Source organism: Bos javanicus, chromosome 10 (assembly GCF_032452875.1).
Source record: "Bos javanicus breed banteng chromosome 10, ARS-OSU_banteng_1.0, whole genome shotgun sequence".
Lineage (NCBI taxonomy): Eukaryota > Metazoa > Chordata > Mammalia > Artiodactyla > Bovidae > Bos > Bos javanicus.
Genome location: NC_083877.1, coordinates 32,411,087 through 32,425,027, shown reverse-complemented (window position 1 = coordinate 32,425,027; position 13,941 = coordinate 32,411,087). Strand labels below are relative to the sequence as shown.

Genomic DNA, 13,941 nt, shown 5'->3' with positions numbered 1-13,941 from the left:
GCTCTCTGAGTTAAGCTGGTTTCTTCTTGTCCTAGTAAAAAAATGAATGTTGACAACAAGGGTCCTGGCTCTGCACAGGGAAGAAAGTACCACTTAAAAACAAAAACAAAACTCTGGCCGGGCGTTGGTACGGTCTGCAGATCCTGCTGCCTCTGAGTGTTAGCAGAAAGCCTTCGGGGCGCGACAAGTCGGCTGGTAGATGAGTAGGGGGCCGCGGAATTAAAAGGAACAAAAGCAGGAGCGCCATGCCAAACGTCCCCGACACGACCCCGTTAGGGAGGAGCCGGGAGTGATGGGGAAATGAACTAGAAGTTTTAAAGAAAACAAATTAAAAATCTGAAGCTGTACCGTACTTTCCCTGTGGTTTTCTGCAGTTTTCCTCTCTGCGCTCTCCCTGTCTTCTTCATTCTCATTCTCTCTTTCCCTCCCTCTTTCCTCACGTGCGCGCGCGCGCGCACACACACAAGCTCACACACACAAACGCGCGCACACACACACACATATACACACACTCCTCTTCCTCCGTCCCCTCCTCCCCCCGCGCCATCCCCGCGGAGGAGCAGCCTCGCTGATTTGCTCGGGTCTGCTGGGCTCCTGCCTCCCCTCCCCCTTCCGCCCCCCGCCTCCCCCGCCCCCCCAACCGGGGCCGTCCGATCGCACTCGCTGCATATCAGAGGCTCCGCGCGGCGCGCTCCTCCTCGCTCCCGCTCCCCACTCCCGGGATGTGTCTCCGCCGTACGACGGGCTATGGCCACCACGACTTCCGGGTTCCGTCATTTCGTTCTCCCGCCGCCGACCCGCGCCGCCAAACTGAGGCTCTTCTATAAGCCAGGCAGCAGCCAACCTGCCAACACCTACTGACACTCACTCATCTCCCAGAGAGAGAAAGAGAGCGAGAGAGAGCGAGCGCGAGAGAGCGAGCGCGAGTGAGAGCGAGCGAGCGAGCGAGAAAGAGAGAGAGGGAGAGACAAAATACCTACCAAGAAAGGGGGGGAGGAAGTCCAATTTTTGCAAACTATTCGGTTTTTTTCTTGATTTTTCCCCTCCTGCTTTCTTTGAACGATACTTTAAAGAGAGAGGATCATATTATAGATACAGCGGGGGCAAAGCTAAAAGAGGGGGGAGGGGGAGGAAAAAATACAAGAAGCAGAAACCCCTCGCGGAGTTTTACTGGAAGAAAAAAACGGGTCTGAAAGATTCCTCCTCTTCATCATCATCAACCATCATTCATTCACTACCTTGACATTCCGGGCTTTGATTGACAGCTGGAGTGGCAAAAAGCCATGAAACACGACAGTTCGGTTACATGTGGGCTGCTGACGGGCCGCTCGTAACCTTCAGTTCGGGGGCTTAACAATTTTTTTTTTTCTTCTTTTTCTTCTTCTTTTTCTTTTTTTTTTTCCAACTGAGGGGAAGAGAAGAGAAAGAGGGGGAAAGGAGGACCGAAGAGGAGGAGGAGGGGAGGGGGGAGGAGGAGGAGGTGGAGGAGGAGGAGGAAGATCAGGAGGAGGAGGAAGAAGAGGAAAAAAGAGAAAAAGAAGAAATATCACAGGAAAAAAAAAAAAACTCTTCGTTGTCTTGCCTGGGCTTTTTTTTTTTTTCCCCCCTAAAAATAACATTGGAAAATTGGGAGAAGTCTCCTTGGTTTGGAAAAAAAAAAAAAAAAACAGGAATCTTCAGCCTAGATCACTTTCTTATCCGGACTGGGATATTAAATATACGACACATCCAGGAGTTTATTGGAGCGCAGACTGATGGCGCAAAGGGTAGGTTTAAATCTCCAACACTTACCTAGATATAAATCCTCTCCTAAGAGGGGCCTGTCCCGGTGCCTCCTCTCCCTTCAACGCTGCTGCTGCTCGCTGCTTGATGATGGCGGCCAGTATTTTAAAAAAATAGCAGCAAAATTATTCATCGGCTTCTTTTCCCCCCCGTGCCTCTGCGTGTGTGCGAGTGTGTGTGCGTGCGTGTGTGCGTGTCTGGGCGCGCGTGTTTCAGCGCTGTGCGAGCGGGCGGGCGGCGAGTGCGTGTGAGTGGTGTGTGTGTGTGTGCGAGTGCAATTGTTACACGCTTTCGCCTCGCTCCAGCTTTTACCCCAGCAGCGCGATTCCCCCGGTTCTCCTGCTGCCGCCGCTGCCGCTGCTGCGCCGCTGCTGCCGCTGCTCCCGCGGCTCGGGGCGGGCACCGGCTGCGTAGGAGCCGCCGCCGCCGCCGGGGCCGCCGCTGGGGCCGCGCTGCCGCAGCCGCTGCGCCGCCGCCTAGACTAGCCTGGGCTGCTTGTTTTGTCTCTGAAATTGACAAGGACGCAGGGAATCCGCTGCTAAATAATGTTTCTGGTAACTTTCACGTTATTCCCCCCACCCCCCACCCCCACCCTCCGCTCCCTGCCCCCGGGGAGGCACTGGCCCCAGTCTTCCCTCGTCCTCGGCGTTCTCGTCCTGATTATTAGCGTTTTTCTTCTCTTTATTTTGTTTCATTTCGCCTTTTGATTTATTGGATCCTCTGGAGGAGACGAAGGGGGGTTAGGGGTGGGAACCGGGGCTTCCTCCTCTCACTAACTCCACTTCTCCCTCGGTTGGCTCGCTACGGTTCTGCTGCCTCCGGCCCGAGCGGGACCTCCCGGCGCCCCTCGGTCCCCGGCCTCACCGCCCCCTCTCCCTGCTCTCAAAGCTGCTCTGGGTTCATACTTTTTCTTTTATCTTTTTTTTTTTTTAATTAAAAAACACCCACCCTCCCAACTTTCAACTCCGTTGTTTCGGCTGGTTTGGTTTCTGTGTGCTCAACTCGTGCTGGGTACTTCTTTCTGACTTTGTTTTTATTTGTATTTTCCTCTCTTTCTCCTGCCTCCCCCTCCCGCCCCCTCCTCCTCTCTCTTCTTCCCTTGGCTTTCTCCCCCTCTCGTCTCTCTACTCCTTCCCCACTTCTTTGCTCGCTCTTTTCTCCCTGCTTCTTTTCCTCTCCTCCCTCGGTTCCCCTGGCTCTCTCTCACCTCCCGCGCCCCCCGCCCCTCTGCCGGGTTCTGACAGTACGATGAGCTGCCCCATTACGGCGGGATGGACGGAGTAGGGGTGCCTGCTTCCATGTACGGAGACCCTCACGCGCCGCGGCCGATCCCTCCGGTTCACCACCTGAACCACGGGCCGCCGCTTCACGCCACGCAGCACTACGGCGCTCACGCCCCGCACCCCAATGTCATGCCGGCCAGTATGGGATCCGCTGTCAACGACGCCTTGAAGCGGGACAAGGACGCGATCTACGGGTAAACCAGCCCCCACCTCCTCCCGACCCAGCGGACGGTGTGAGTGCGAGTGCGAGTGTGTGTTTGTCTCTGTGGGGGATGAGGGGTTGGCCGACTAAGTGGGGAGTCATTGCTTCTTAGGGTGGGGGGCGAGAACCGCTTGCCAAAGGAAAGGACAGTGCGGGGGGCGGAGGGGGGGGGGCGCTGCTCTTCTGCCCCTTGACTGTGAGTCCCGGGAAGATTTGGCTTCGTCTACCCCCAAGGCCCCGCCACTCTGGACCCCATAGCCGGGAGTGACTGAGTCCTCACAATCTGGCCAAGGCCTTCTCCCCAAGGACGGGATTCCTGGCCAAAGGACGCAGAGCTGGGCCCCCTAACAGAGGCCCTGACGAAGGAGAAAGTTTCCTGCCCATGAGGAGCAACTTTTTTTTTTTTTTCTTTTCTGTTTCCTATCGAGAGTCCGGGAGTCACTAAATGCAGCTTGAGCTGGGATCAGGGCTGCTTCGGCCGGCCAGGAAGTCCTAATCACCCTCTTCTTAATTCTCTGTAAATAAAGGGGGCAGACCTTGAAGTGCAGCGGGGTGGAAGGGACTGCTGCACAGAGCCGCTCTTGAGGGGAGTGAAGGAGATGGCTGGAAATTATTTTAAATTCTGAGAACTCAGGGAGGGCTGGGATTGCACGGCCCCAGAATGTACCACTCGGGCTGTCCCAGCGGAGGGTAGGTGAGGGAAGGCTGCGGGATGCGGAGGGGAGGGGACAGTCAGTAAACAGCAACTGTGCCTGAAGCAAGAGGCCGCCAGCATCCCAAAGTGTAGCTGAACCGCCCGGAGAAACACAAAGGGCAGACGCACACGCACACTTCCAAGTTATAACACTCGATTTATTTATTTTTGCCTGCTGGAGAAATGTGGTCTTGGGAAGGAAGCTCTTCTGCGTGTACCGCATGTAACTGGCCCCCCATACCCAGGCTTTTACTAGAAGTGGACCAAACAAGCTCATAAGGCGAGGGGGTGGAGAGGTTAGATTGAGGAAACATAACTGGTGAGGGAGGCGGCGGTTGAAGGTGAGCCTTGGGCCTCCTATGATTTCCCCTATGCAGAAGTTAAAGCAATCTTGGATTTCACCGACTGCTCCTCTCTTGGGAGGTCAGGGCTGGGTCTCAGGGGTTGGTTGGACGGCCTCTGTAGAGTGGGGAGTAGGTCTGGTTCAATTCCTGGCTCCAGACTGTCTCAGCTTATTGGATGCGTCCTTACGTTCGAACCGAGGCTATTTGTACTCGGAGGGCTAAAAGTGGCCAGGGGCTTCTCCCACCACATCTGAGGGAGTCCTGAGCTGAGGGAAAGGGCCTGGCCGTTTCTCCTTTCTGTCTCTGGCCCAGGCTCGCTGCCTGAAGGAAGGGTTGTCAAGTGTGATGCGTGTCTGTGGTAGTAAGGAAGGAATCCGAACCCTCCAAACTTGTTGATTACAGTTCTTGCTCCTTCCCCTCTGCACCCCGTCTCCGTGTGTGTGTCTCTGCGTGGCGCTGCCCGTTAGGCACCCGTTGTTTCCTCTGTTAGCTCTGGTCTTTGAGAAGTGCGAGCTGGCGACCTGCACTCCGCGGGAACCCGGAGTGGCCGGCGGAGACGTCTGCTCCTCCGACTCTTTCAACGAGGACATCGCGGTCTTCGCCAAGCAGGTCCAACCTTCTTGACCCACTAGCCCTCTTGCAGCCCCTCACTCCCCCCTCCCCTTTCCTCGAGCGTTTCTTGAAAGAGGAGGAAGAGGCTGGGACACCCGATCTGTTCCTCAGGCCCAGTCCGCGCTCTGCGCCTCCTCCCCATCCTTGAGCCTGGAGGCGAATTGGAAGAGGAGATAAATATGGGTGTTTGTTTTTCCCCCCAGCCAGGAATACAGGGGCTCGACCCTCGAATTAAAGTTGACCTGCTCCTAATCTGGGGCTTGGCCTTTTCCCCCGCCTGCAGCTACTTGAACAAGAATTGGGGATAGGGGCTTTGAGGGCCCCCGAGAGTGCCCGGGAGGGAAGGAAGCTGGGCGCCTCTCGGGGCTGTCGGCGCCGGCGCGGAGGTGAGGGAGGCTGCAAAACACAGCCCCGTGGACGGCAGGATAAGCGGGTTCCCGGGCCCAGAGAACAGCCCTGAGATCTCGGCTCCAACTCGGTGGTTCCAGGTACCCCTTCATGGGGCCAGGATCCGAAGGTCCAGATTCCTTTTCAACCGTCCCTACTGGTTTTTTTTTTTTTTTTTCGTGTATTTTATCAAAGCTCCTCTTTTCTCCGCCACTGCCCCTCTGCCATCCCCACTCGCACAGGACAGTTTAGTCGGTGACAAGGGGTTTTTTTTCCTTTTAAAATGGAGTGATAATTCATGCTGACTTTCCCCTGCTTCCTATAGGTTCGCGCCGAAAAGCCACTTTTTTCCTCAAATCCAGAGCTGGACAATTTGGTAAGGCTCACTGTGGCTCGCCTGTCCCCAACCTGGGCCCCCTCCCCTGCTCAGAAGCACCCGCTTTTCCCCCACGGAGTTCTGGGGAGTTTGAGCAGAGCCCTCTTTTTGAAGCTCCAGAGCGACGGGGAGGAAGGGAACAGCTTAGCGCCCCCGCCGGGGAGCTGGCAGTGAGGGGCGGGTTGGACGTCAGGGCGCGCGGAGCCCCGGGGAGGCAGCGAGCGGGGACGCGGCGCCGAGCGCTAGAGCAGGGGATGCGCCCCAGGTCTCGGCCCCGGGAGCTAGGCGACGAGAAGTGAGTTATTTCCTCTGTTTGCCGGGGCAGGCGGCCGAGCCCGGGGCAGCTTACCCGAAGGAAGTAACCGCCTGCGCCGCGGAGGGCGGGCCGGGAGGTGGGCGGGGAAGGGGGGCGAGGGGCAGACCAGCGCAGGCCACTTTTAGGTGCGATTCTTTTGCTAATTTGCACAATTTCAATATTAAAAGTACTTAAATCCGCTTTCAAAGGCCCTGCCTCGCCATTCATCTGGAGTATTTCCTTCTTTAGTAAGGAGGGATTTCGCAGGGTGTGCTGTTCTAAAAAGCTTTCTCTCTCTAGAGAAACGACTTTTTTTTCTTCCTTTCTTTCTCTCTTCTTCTTTTTCTTCGTCTTTTTTTTTTTTTTTAAGTTGGCCTGAGGTCGAGAGAGGGGACAGTTAAAGAGGACTCAGGAGGAGAAAGGCCTGTCCTTAGAAAGACAGCCCTTGCAGATAGCTCAGTACACGTGAGGAGCAAAGATATTAAATGCCTTGGCATAGGTTGAGTCAGATTCCCACCCCGTAGCCAATGAGGCAGAGATGATCAGTAATCACTTGGTTTTCCTGACGATTTCTTGATGTGTGGGTTTTGCCTGGCCACTTGCCTGCGTCTTCTCCTCAACCCAATCCCCTCACCATCCCCCCACTAGGAATCTCCGAGTGGCAGCAGTCACAGAGCCTTAACTCCACACTCTAAAAACTTTTCTTCCAGATGATACAAGCAATACAAGTACTAAGGTTTCACCTTTTGGAGTTAGAAAAGGTAAGCAGGAAACGACACTCCCCACTTTGATTTAGTCACTTCCCTCTCCTGGTGGAGTTGGGAGTGTTTTTAACAAACCTCCAGTCTGAGCACCTGGAGAGATTTTGAGCAACTTGTTACCTTGTCCTTCCCTCAAATTGCTCTTCAAACCCAGGGGCTCGGAGGATGGGTGAATTAAGACAGCCCTGCCTTTTAAAGTAGCCGCCTCCCCCCACCCCCCCTTTTTTCCCCAGGCATTCAGGATTATTTTGAAATGCAGCAAACCATTTGTGTTACTGGACATTCAGCTTGCTTGCGTCTCTATTAGGCCCAGGGCATGCATTAGGTGCTAGCAGAGGGAATCATTCTGGCTAGGGTGTCTTTACATTGCTCTGCAGCTCAATCATTTTCTCCTGGAAACATACAAAATTCCTAGCTTATTGAATCGCAAATGCTAATACTGTTCCCAGTTCCTTCATCCTTACATTTTGATGTTATCATCAAATCGGATTTTCCCCCCAAGGAGTCCCAGCCTGAACCCAGTTATTTCCAGTCCTGTTTCTGTTCCCTTTATTGTAACTTGTTGCTCAGGGAAGTCTCTGGAGAATAATATCTGCTACAACAATTGCTCTATTGTTTCCTTGCCTTCAACTATTACACCCATTAATTAGAGTTAGTTTGGAAGACATGGCACTGTTACTCTTTCCAAATGAAACCTTGCAACCTGGTATTTTTTCCCCTTAAAAAAATGAAACAAAACCATGACAACAACAACAACAATACAAGCTGAACCCTCCACCATGACCCTCCTTCTAGGTCCATGAACTGTGTGATAACTTCTGCCACCGGTACATTAGCTGTTTGAAGGGGAAAATGCCTATAGACCTCGTCATTGATGAAAGAGACGGCAGCTCCAAGTCGGATCACGAAGAACTTTCGGGCTCCTCCACAAATCTCGCTGACCATGTAAGTCTGTGAGCTTTTGGCATTCTTTTAAGACTACTGGGCACAGCAGTTTTGAAAATTTTGTTGTAACCTCTAGCTCCACTGACTTGAGTTTTATTTTTTAAAATAAAAAATCTGGTCTCTCTGGGAGTCTTTCCCTCCCTTTCTCACTACTTCTTCCACACCTTTCATCTGTATTTCCCTTTTCTTGGACCCCTTCCTTATTTATGTTGAGAATTAAAAAAAAAAAAAAAAAACAGCAAATTGATAGAGTGATTTGTGCTTCTAATGTGTAAAGTTTCCTGGATTTGGTAACTTGAGTGTTAGCAAATTGTCTGCTTGATACGGTGACCGCTGCCTTTTCTGCTTTCTCAACTCTGTAATCAGTGCAGCAGGGAGAGAAGGAGGCAGGAAAGTTAACTGGACAGGATGGGAGAAAATTGGGGAGCAAGGACTGATTTCTCAGTTTCTCGCAGAGATGGCAATTCTGAGAATTATTGCCAATCTTGCATTGCATTTGAAATAAAAGGAGTGAACCCATTCTAGTTTTCTGAGCTTATGCTGTATAGAAACTTATTGTCAGTGTATGAACTTAATGCCAAGTGCCTGAAGCATCTTGGTAATAAAAGACAGTAACCTTGATGAAACAAATATTAACAATGTATTACAGAAAGCTGAAGGGAATTGTGATTGAGTAAACATAGGTTAGTGGTTGAATTTTAACACTTAAAAGAGTAGGTGGATGAGAACGGAGAGTATAGTCAGGAGGGACCCATGTGTGTCAGGCCAGGAACGGAGATTTCTTTCTATTCTCTCTGTTTTTAATCCTATTTTGGAACTGATCTAGTGAGTCTGATGCTTAAAAAAAAAAGCATATGTAGTGAGACTGAAAATTTGAAAAAGAAGCAAAGAGAGGAAAGATTGAAGCTGGTAGGAAAGGCAAGAGTGGAGAGGTTAAAGAGTGGGTGTGAACAGCAGTTTATTTATAGGAACTCAAGCCTGGGGGTGGGGGACAGGGTGTCCATAGATTACAGTCAATTGAACTCACAACCTGAATGATATAGGCTATAGTCTACTAACTTGATGGCTGAAATATTAATTTAGCACTCCGTGGAGTTAAATGGGCGTCGAGGCTTGAAGGTAGTTTGTATCACCACCATCACCCCCCACTCCTAGGTGGTAAGAGGAATGAGTTGAGATACCTGGAGAATAAGTTTCTCCCCCTCCTTCTCCAAAAGTTTTGAAAATATACAGTCACAGATTTTAATGAGTAGCTTTTGTGCTCTATGGAAAGCCATATAGCCTAAGGACGAAAGTTTCAATTAAAAAAAAAAAAGAAAACATCAGTACCGATGTCCAGTTCTGAGACAGAATAAATACTGTGGTGTTGAAGGCTCCCATGCCTGTCTTTACTCTTGGCTTTCTCCATCACTGGGAGGGAAATGTTGGGGAGCTCTTTTGTATATTAAGTGTATTCACTGAAGTCAGGTGGGTGCAACAAGCAGCTATGGCAAGTTCATTTGCTGATAGGTAGCTATATGCTGTGTGGTTGTGGTCGGCAGGGCATGACACTGCCTTCAAAGTATTTGTTGTTGTCATTTACTTGTTTATTTTCATTGCTTCCTGTTTCTAAATTCATGTACATTTTGCACAACTGGGGGAACTGGGAAGGCGTCTAGTTACATGGTTTGTAGGATGAAAAGTTCACAGTTTTCTGCAGCAAAAGCTTTTCTCGTGTCATTTCTAGGGGTCTTGACTATTTGGTTTTCTAGAATAGTTTCTTGGAATTGTTTTTTCAAGTGGATATATGGAACTAGAGCATGCTGATGTTTATATAGAAGAGATAGGATAGACTAGGCTGTTTATAGAATTGGCTGATCAACAATGCCAGTTTATGGTACTATTTGGAATATTAAATTATACTCAGGAAAGAAGTTATACCTAAGAAGATAGTGCTTTAATAATGCAACAGTCATCATCTTTGAATAAAAGAATCAACTGTAACATTTGTTGCCTCTCTTAGAGGCCCCCAATCAAGTAAATATGACAACTGATTTATTTTGAACCCATGAGGGCTTACCACCTCATTGGGCATCATAATTTAAAGCCTTTTATTTCCTAGAGTCTGAACTATAACATTTTTACTTTAGCCCCCCTGCTATTTGTTTGCAAAGGAAGCAATAATTTGTTCCACCAGCAATCCGAGTGGGAAATGGTGAAGTTTGCCACAGATTTGAATTTTATGTAGGAGATGAGAGAAAACCTTGGAGAGTTTTTTTTTACCCTTTTTGGTACTTTGGCACCTTAAGTGTATGGAATGTATTCTTTCCCAAGTCTTCCCCTACAGAGTGATCCTCTTATGTTCAGCCTTTTCTGCAGGCTATTCCTCCTCCCTCAACTCCCCCCAGACGCAAAAAAGTGAACATACCTCCTCAGACCCACTACCTGAAAAGCGGTATGAGTGGGACATTCTCAGCATGTAAATGTATCCAATTTGAATCTCCAGGTTTACTTTTTCATTTGCTTTGATATGCATATTTAATACATTGCCCCAGGCTGGATCTCATTTGGTGCATGCTGGTGCAGGGGTGATGATGAGCCACTTCAGAAGGACCGAGACAGCGTGTTGTTTTCTCTTTTTTATCTGCTGGCCCACTATTCTGATCTACTGGCTTCCTTGTGGTTTTATTTGCACATGAAATGCTGAGAACATTTCAACTTATTGGCTATGAATAATGACAGCTAAAAAAGAAGTGTAGTTTAATTTGTTGTGTGCCAAGGTTTCTCTTCTGGAGGTGACAGTTTGTGACAGCTGTTTGACACCCCCAAAACACATACACCTCTATCCTTATTAAGTGGTATCAAGCTACTTTGTGTGAGGGTGTATGTGTATGTGTTTAAGGAAGGAGCAAGCAGGGAGAGAGAGAATGAAAGAGAAAAGAAAGAATAAGTGTGTGATTCTAAGTAGTGGGAAGCAAAGACAGAAGCGTCAGGAGCAAAGTATTAGGCACCAAAATAGCTTTTGATTTTCTTAATAAAATTTTTAAAAATAGAAATATATAAAATTAATTGATATAAATATCTCAAAAGCAAGTATTTTGGGCCAACTTTTAAAAATGAGTTTTACATGCTCTTGCCTAGTGAACAAGGTTGTTGTCATGTTGATTTCACATTCTATAATATTCTATAAATAATCTGATGTAACATAGATGCATGAATGGAAGACCAACATAATTACCTTCCATACATTCAATTCATTTGTTCGTTTCCCATTGACACTTACATGATGGGCATACTAATAAAAAAAGTTTGGAATTGAATAGAAAATAAAAGTTGCAACATGGGCTATAATTTTATCATGTTTAGGAGATCCATAGTGAATGCTTGCTAATATTTTTAATATAAAGATTTCATCTTATACTTTTATTATCATATAAGAGTAATTGTTATAGGTAGGAAACAGCTACCTGTAACTGTTATAGTATTCTTTGGAATACTGGGGAGAAAAATATAATGGTGAAAAGAAATAGAACTCCATTTTCCATCTGCAGTTCTTGTTAAGTTTCCTAGACATTCAAATTTATTTATTTTTAAAAATAAACTTGTCAACAAACCACTTCTTGAAAAAAAGTTTCAACTTGAAAACTGTTGTGGCATGATCATGCTTTTCCTAGTCTGTAGTGTTTCTGAATAATAGGTGATGTCCACATTATCTACTTTACATAATTTTACATCAAGTCTTTAGATCAAGTGCAGACAAATGAAATATATCTTTCTATTTACATATAAAGATATTACATATCTTTAGATCAAGTTTAGATAAATGAATTTTATTTGTTTCTGAAATACATTCTCTGACCTAAGCTCTATTGGCCTGAAGGTACATAGTTATATAGTTGTTTCTATAAAGTGCTTAAGAAATTGCATTGTATTTGTTTTTTGGATGCATTAAGTATAGGGAAGAAAATAAAATTGTATCTACTGAAAATTAATGGCAGGTGCCTAAAAATTGACTGGCTCTGATAAGCTAAGTAATAAAAGAAAAATTATTTAAATTTTTATTTTGAAAGCTGTAATTTAAGTGAAGATATGCTGTTGTTTTCTTTCACATCTCTGAATATGTCAAATTTATTTACGTCTACACAGTTTTTAAAAACTGAGTTAAGCCAAAGGGGAGAATCCCCTGAACCTTGTTCCTGACAGAATACAGGCGAGTGTCTGAAAAATCAGCAGGGAATGGGCAGTGAGGAGAGAGAGCAGTCTAAGTGATTGGTCTAAGAATATAAAAGAGGAGACATTGGGATGTGAAAATAACATTAATAATATGAATGATTTATTTTATCAGATAATTTCTTATGTTCTGGTGTAAGATTAGACCTCACGGTATGTTATCCAAGTTCTTGGAGGACCTGTTTCAGGAAGGTTCCACCTCTGAGCCCTGTCCATCAACCCAAGGAGACCTGGCCAGGGGCCAGGGGCATGAGTTTTCTGTTGTTGTTGTGTAGTTTCTGGTGGTTGATGGCTTTTCTGTTAATTTCCCATCGAGAATAATTACGTTAGTGAAATCATGTAGGTTGTGCAGTTGGAGTATGCTTTCAGAGTAACTGCAATGAGATGGAATTAAACAAAGGTGAACTTGACAACAACAGATATCCACTATCAGATGAAAAGTTTGATATTTTAAAAATTCATTTTCTCATTTTTTTTTCAGGCTTAACATTCTATACATTATCCCATTTCAGAATTACAGGAGACATTTTATAATGTGATAGTACACTAATAGTATAAGAAATTTCTATATTCTCTAAAAGTTGCTCCATCAGAGGAGGAATCATTTGCAAAGAGTGTTTGCCATTTCCATGAAAGTTGCTCACATATTAATTCTCAAAACTTAATAGAGGGTGGAAGCAGGGAGATGAGGGAAAGACCCCAGTTCTATTTACATTTTTAAAGAGTGAGTCCACCTTCTGAAAGCACGCACAGTTCTCCTGAGTTCTTATGTCAACTTTGGAATAACGAAATTGAAATTCCAACATTTTTTTCAGATTGCACAATTAACGTCTAGAACTTTTGTAGGTTTGACTACCTCATGATAGGAGTCTTCCTCTTATTTTTAAAAATGATTTTTGCTCAATGTTAACTGTTAAGATGTGAAAACCTCTTAAAGTCGTAGGAAATCTGTAAGTTACATTAATTATGTGTACTGATGCGAGCATATCTTGACTTTGTCATTTGAACATCTCTAGTCAAATTAGTTTTGCATGCTCCATGTGCTGATTAAATATCTTTAGGTTTATTCTTACTTTCTACCTACAAACACATATTCTGAATTACTTTACAGTATTTTCCAAGTTCTTGTGTTATTTTTGGCTTGGTGTTCTATATTGTGTTTTAGTTTTGTGGGTTCTAGAAAATCAAATGCTTAAAGTATTTTTTTAATAATAGAAATAAGAAGTGGAAGTGACCTTAGGGATTATTTTGCCTGACTTCTTAATTTTAAAGAGAGAAAGGAAACACGTTCCAGGGAAATGAAGTGCATCACCTGAGGTCATGTGACAGTTGGAGGTGGCACCCTCGAGTCTTAATTCCAATCTAGGGTTCTTTCTCCTACACCACATCCATTGCATCACCTCTTCATCTGGAGTCTAAGATGAGTTTCAGATGATCTGAGGTCGAACTTGTGTGTGGTGTGGCTTCTTTTTTTAACTCCTGGAAACCTAATACTTTTCACTTCCCCATTCAGTTTTGTGTTTATTCAGAAACACTTACACATTTTATTTCATTGCTTTTTCAACGGAAGAACCATGAGCTAGGTGGAATCATTTCAACAGGGAAATACTACCAGTTCGCTGGGAATTATTAAATAGTATCCTATCAGCAGGTCTCCCCCAGAAGTGCCAAACTGGTGTAAAACATTATAATGTCCACCATCTCTGCAGCCTCAACAAAAGAGGTGCATGGAGGATTTGCTTTTTCTGCCCAGAGATGCCTGTCCGCTCTATGCTCTTTCCTAGATTTAGCAAAATTCAATGATGGTGCTAAATCAATTTTTTTTTTTTTTAACTTTCAAGGGAGGAAACACCGGCAGAATTGTGTTTTCTAGGGAGAGCTGTGTGTAAATGAGAAACAGAGGAGAGCTGCAGAGTGATCTCTTGTGGCCCCGCTACTACAAGCTCTCCCCATCTTGTCTCCTGCTTTTATATTAATTACAACTTGCATTATCAGCTGTGAGTCTGTAGCCCAGCAAATAGAAAATACTGCCCCTGGAGACCTAGCTTCTT

General features: G+C 46.3%; 1 protein-coding gene across 7 annotated transcripts in view; it reads left to right on the top strand.

Annotated features, from left to right (window-relative positions):
- Positions 1-654: 654 nt before the first annotated feature.
- MEIS2 (Meis homeobox 2) overlaps positions 655-13,941 on the top strand; it is a 224,154-nt gene continuing 210,867 nt past the window's right edge. For 4 of the 7 annotated variants that reach the window (XM_061430705.1, XM_061430703.1, XM_061430708.1 and 1 more), the window contains exons 1-6: positions 655-1,766; positions 3,027-3,259; positions 4,773-4,914; positions 5,630-5,680; positions 6,686-6,736; positions 7,532-7,681. In XM_061430705.1, coding sequence (XP_061286689.1) covers positions 1,755-1,766; positions 3,027-3,259; positions 4,773-4,914; positions 5,630-5,680; positions 6,686-6,736; positions 7,532-7,681 — 639 coding nt within the window. In that variant the 5' untranslated portion in view covers positions 655-1,754. Of the gene's footprint in view, positions 1,767-2,228; positions 2,337-3,026; positions 3,260-4,772; positions 4,915-5,629; positions 5,681-6,685; positions 6,737-7,531; positions 7,682-13,941 lie in introns of those variants that run through there. The other 3 variants (XM_061430704.1, XM_061430709.1, XM_061430707.1) reach the window with 1 other exon arrangement.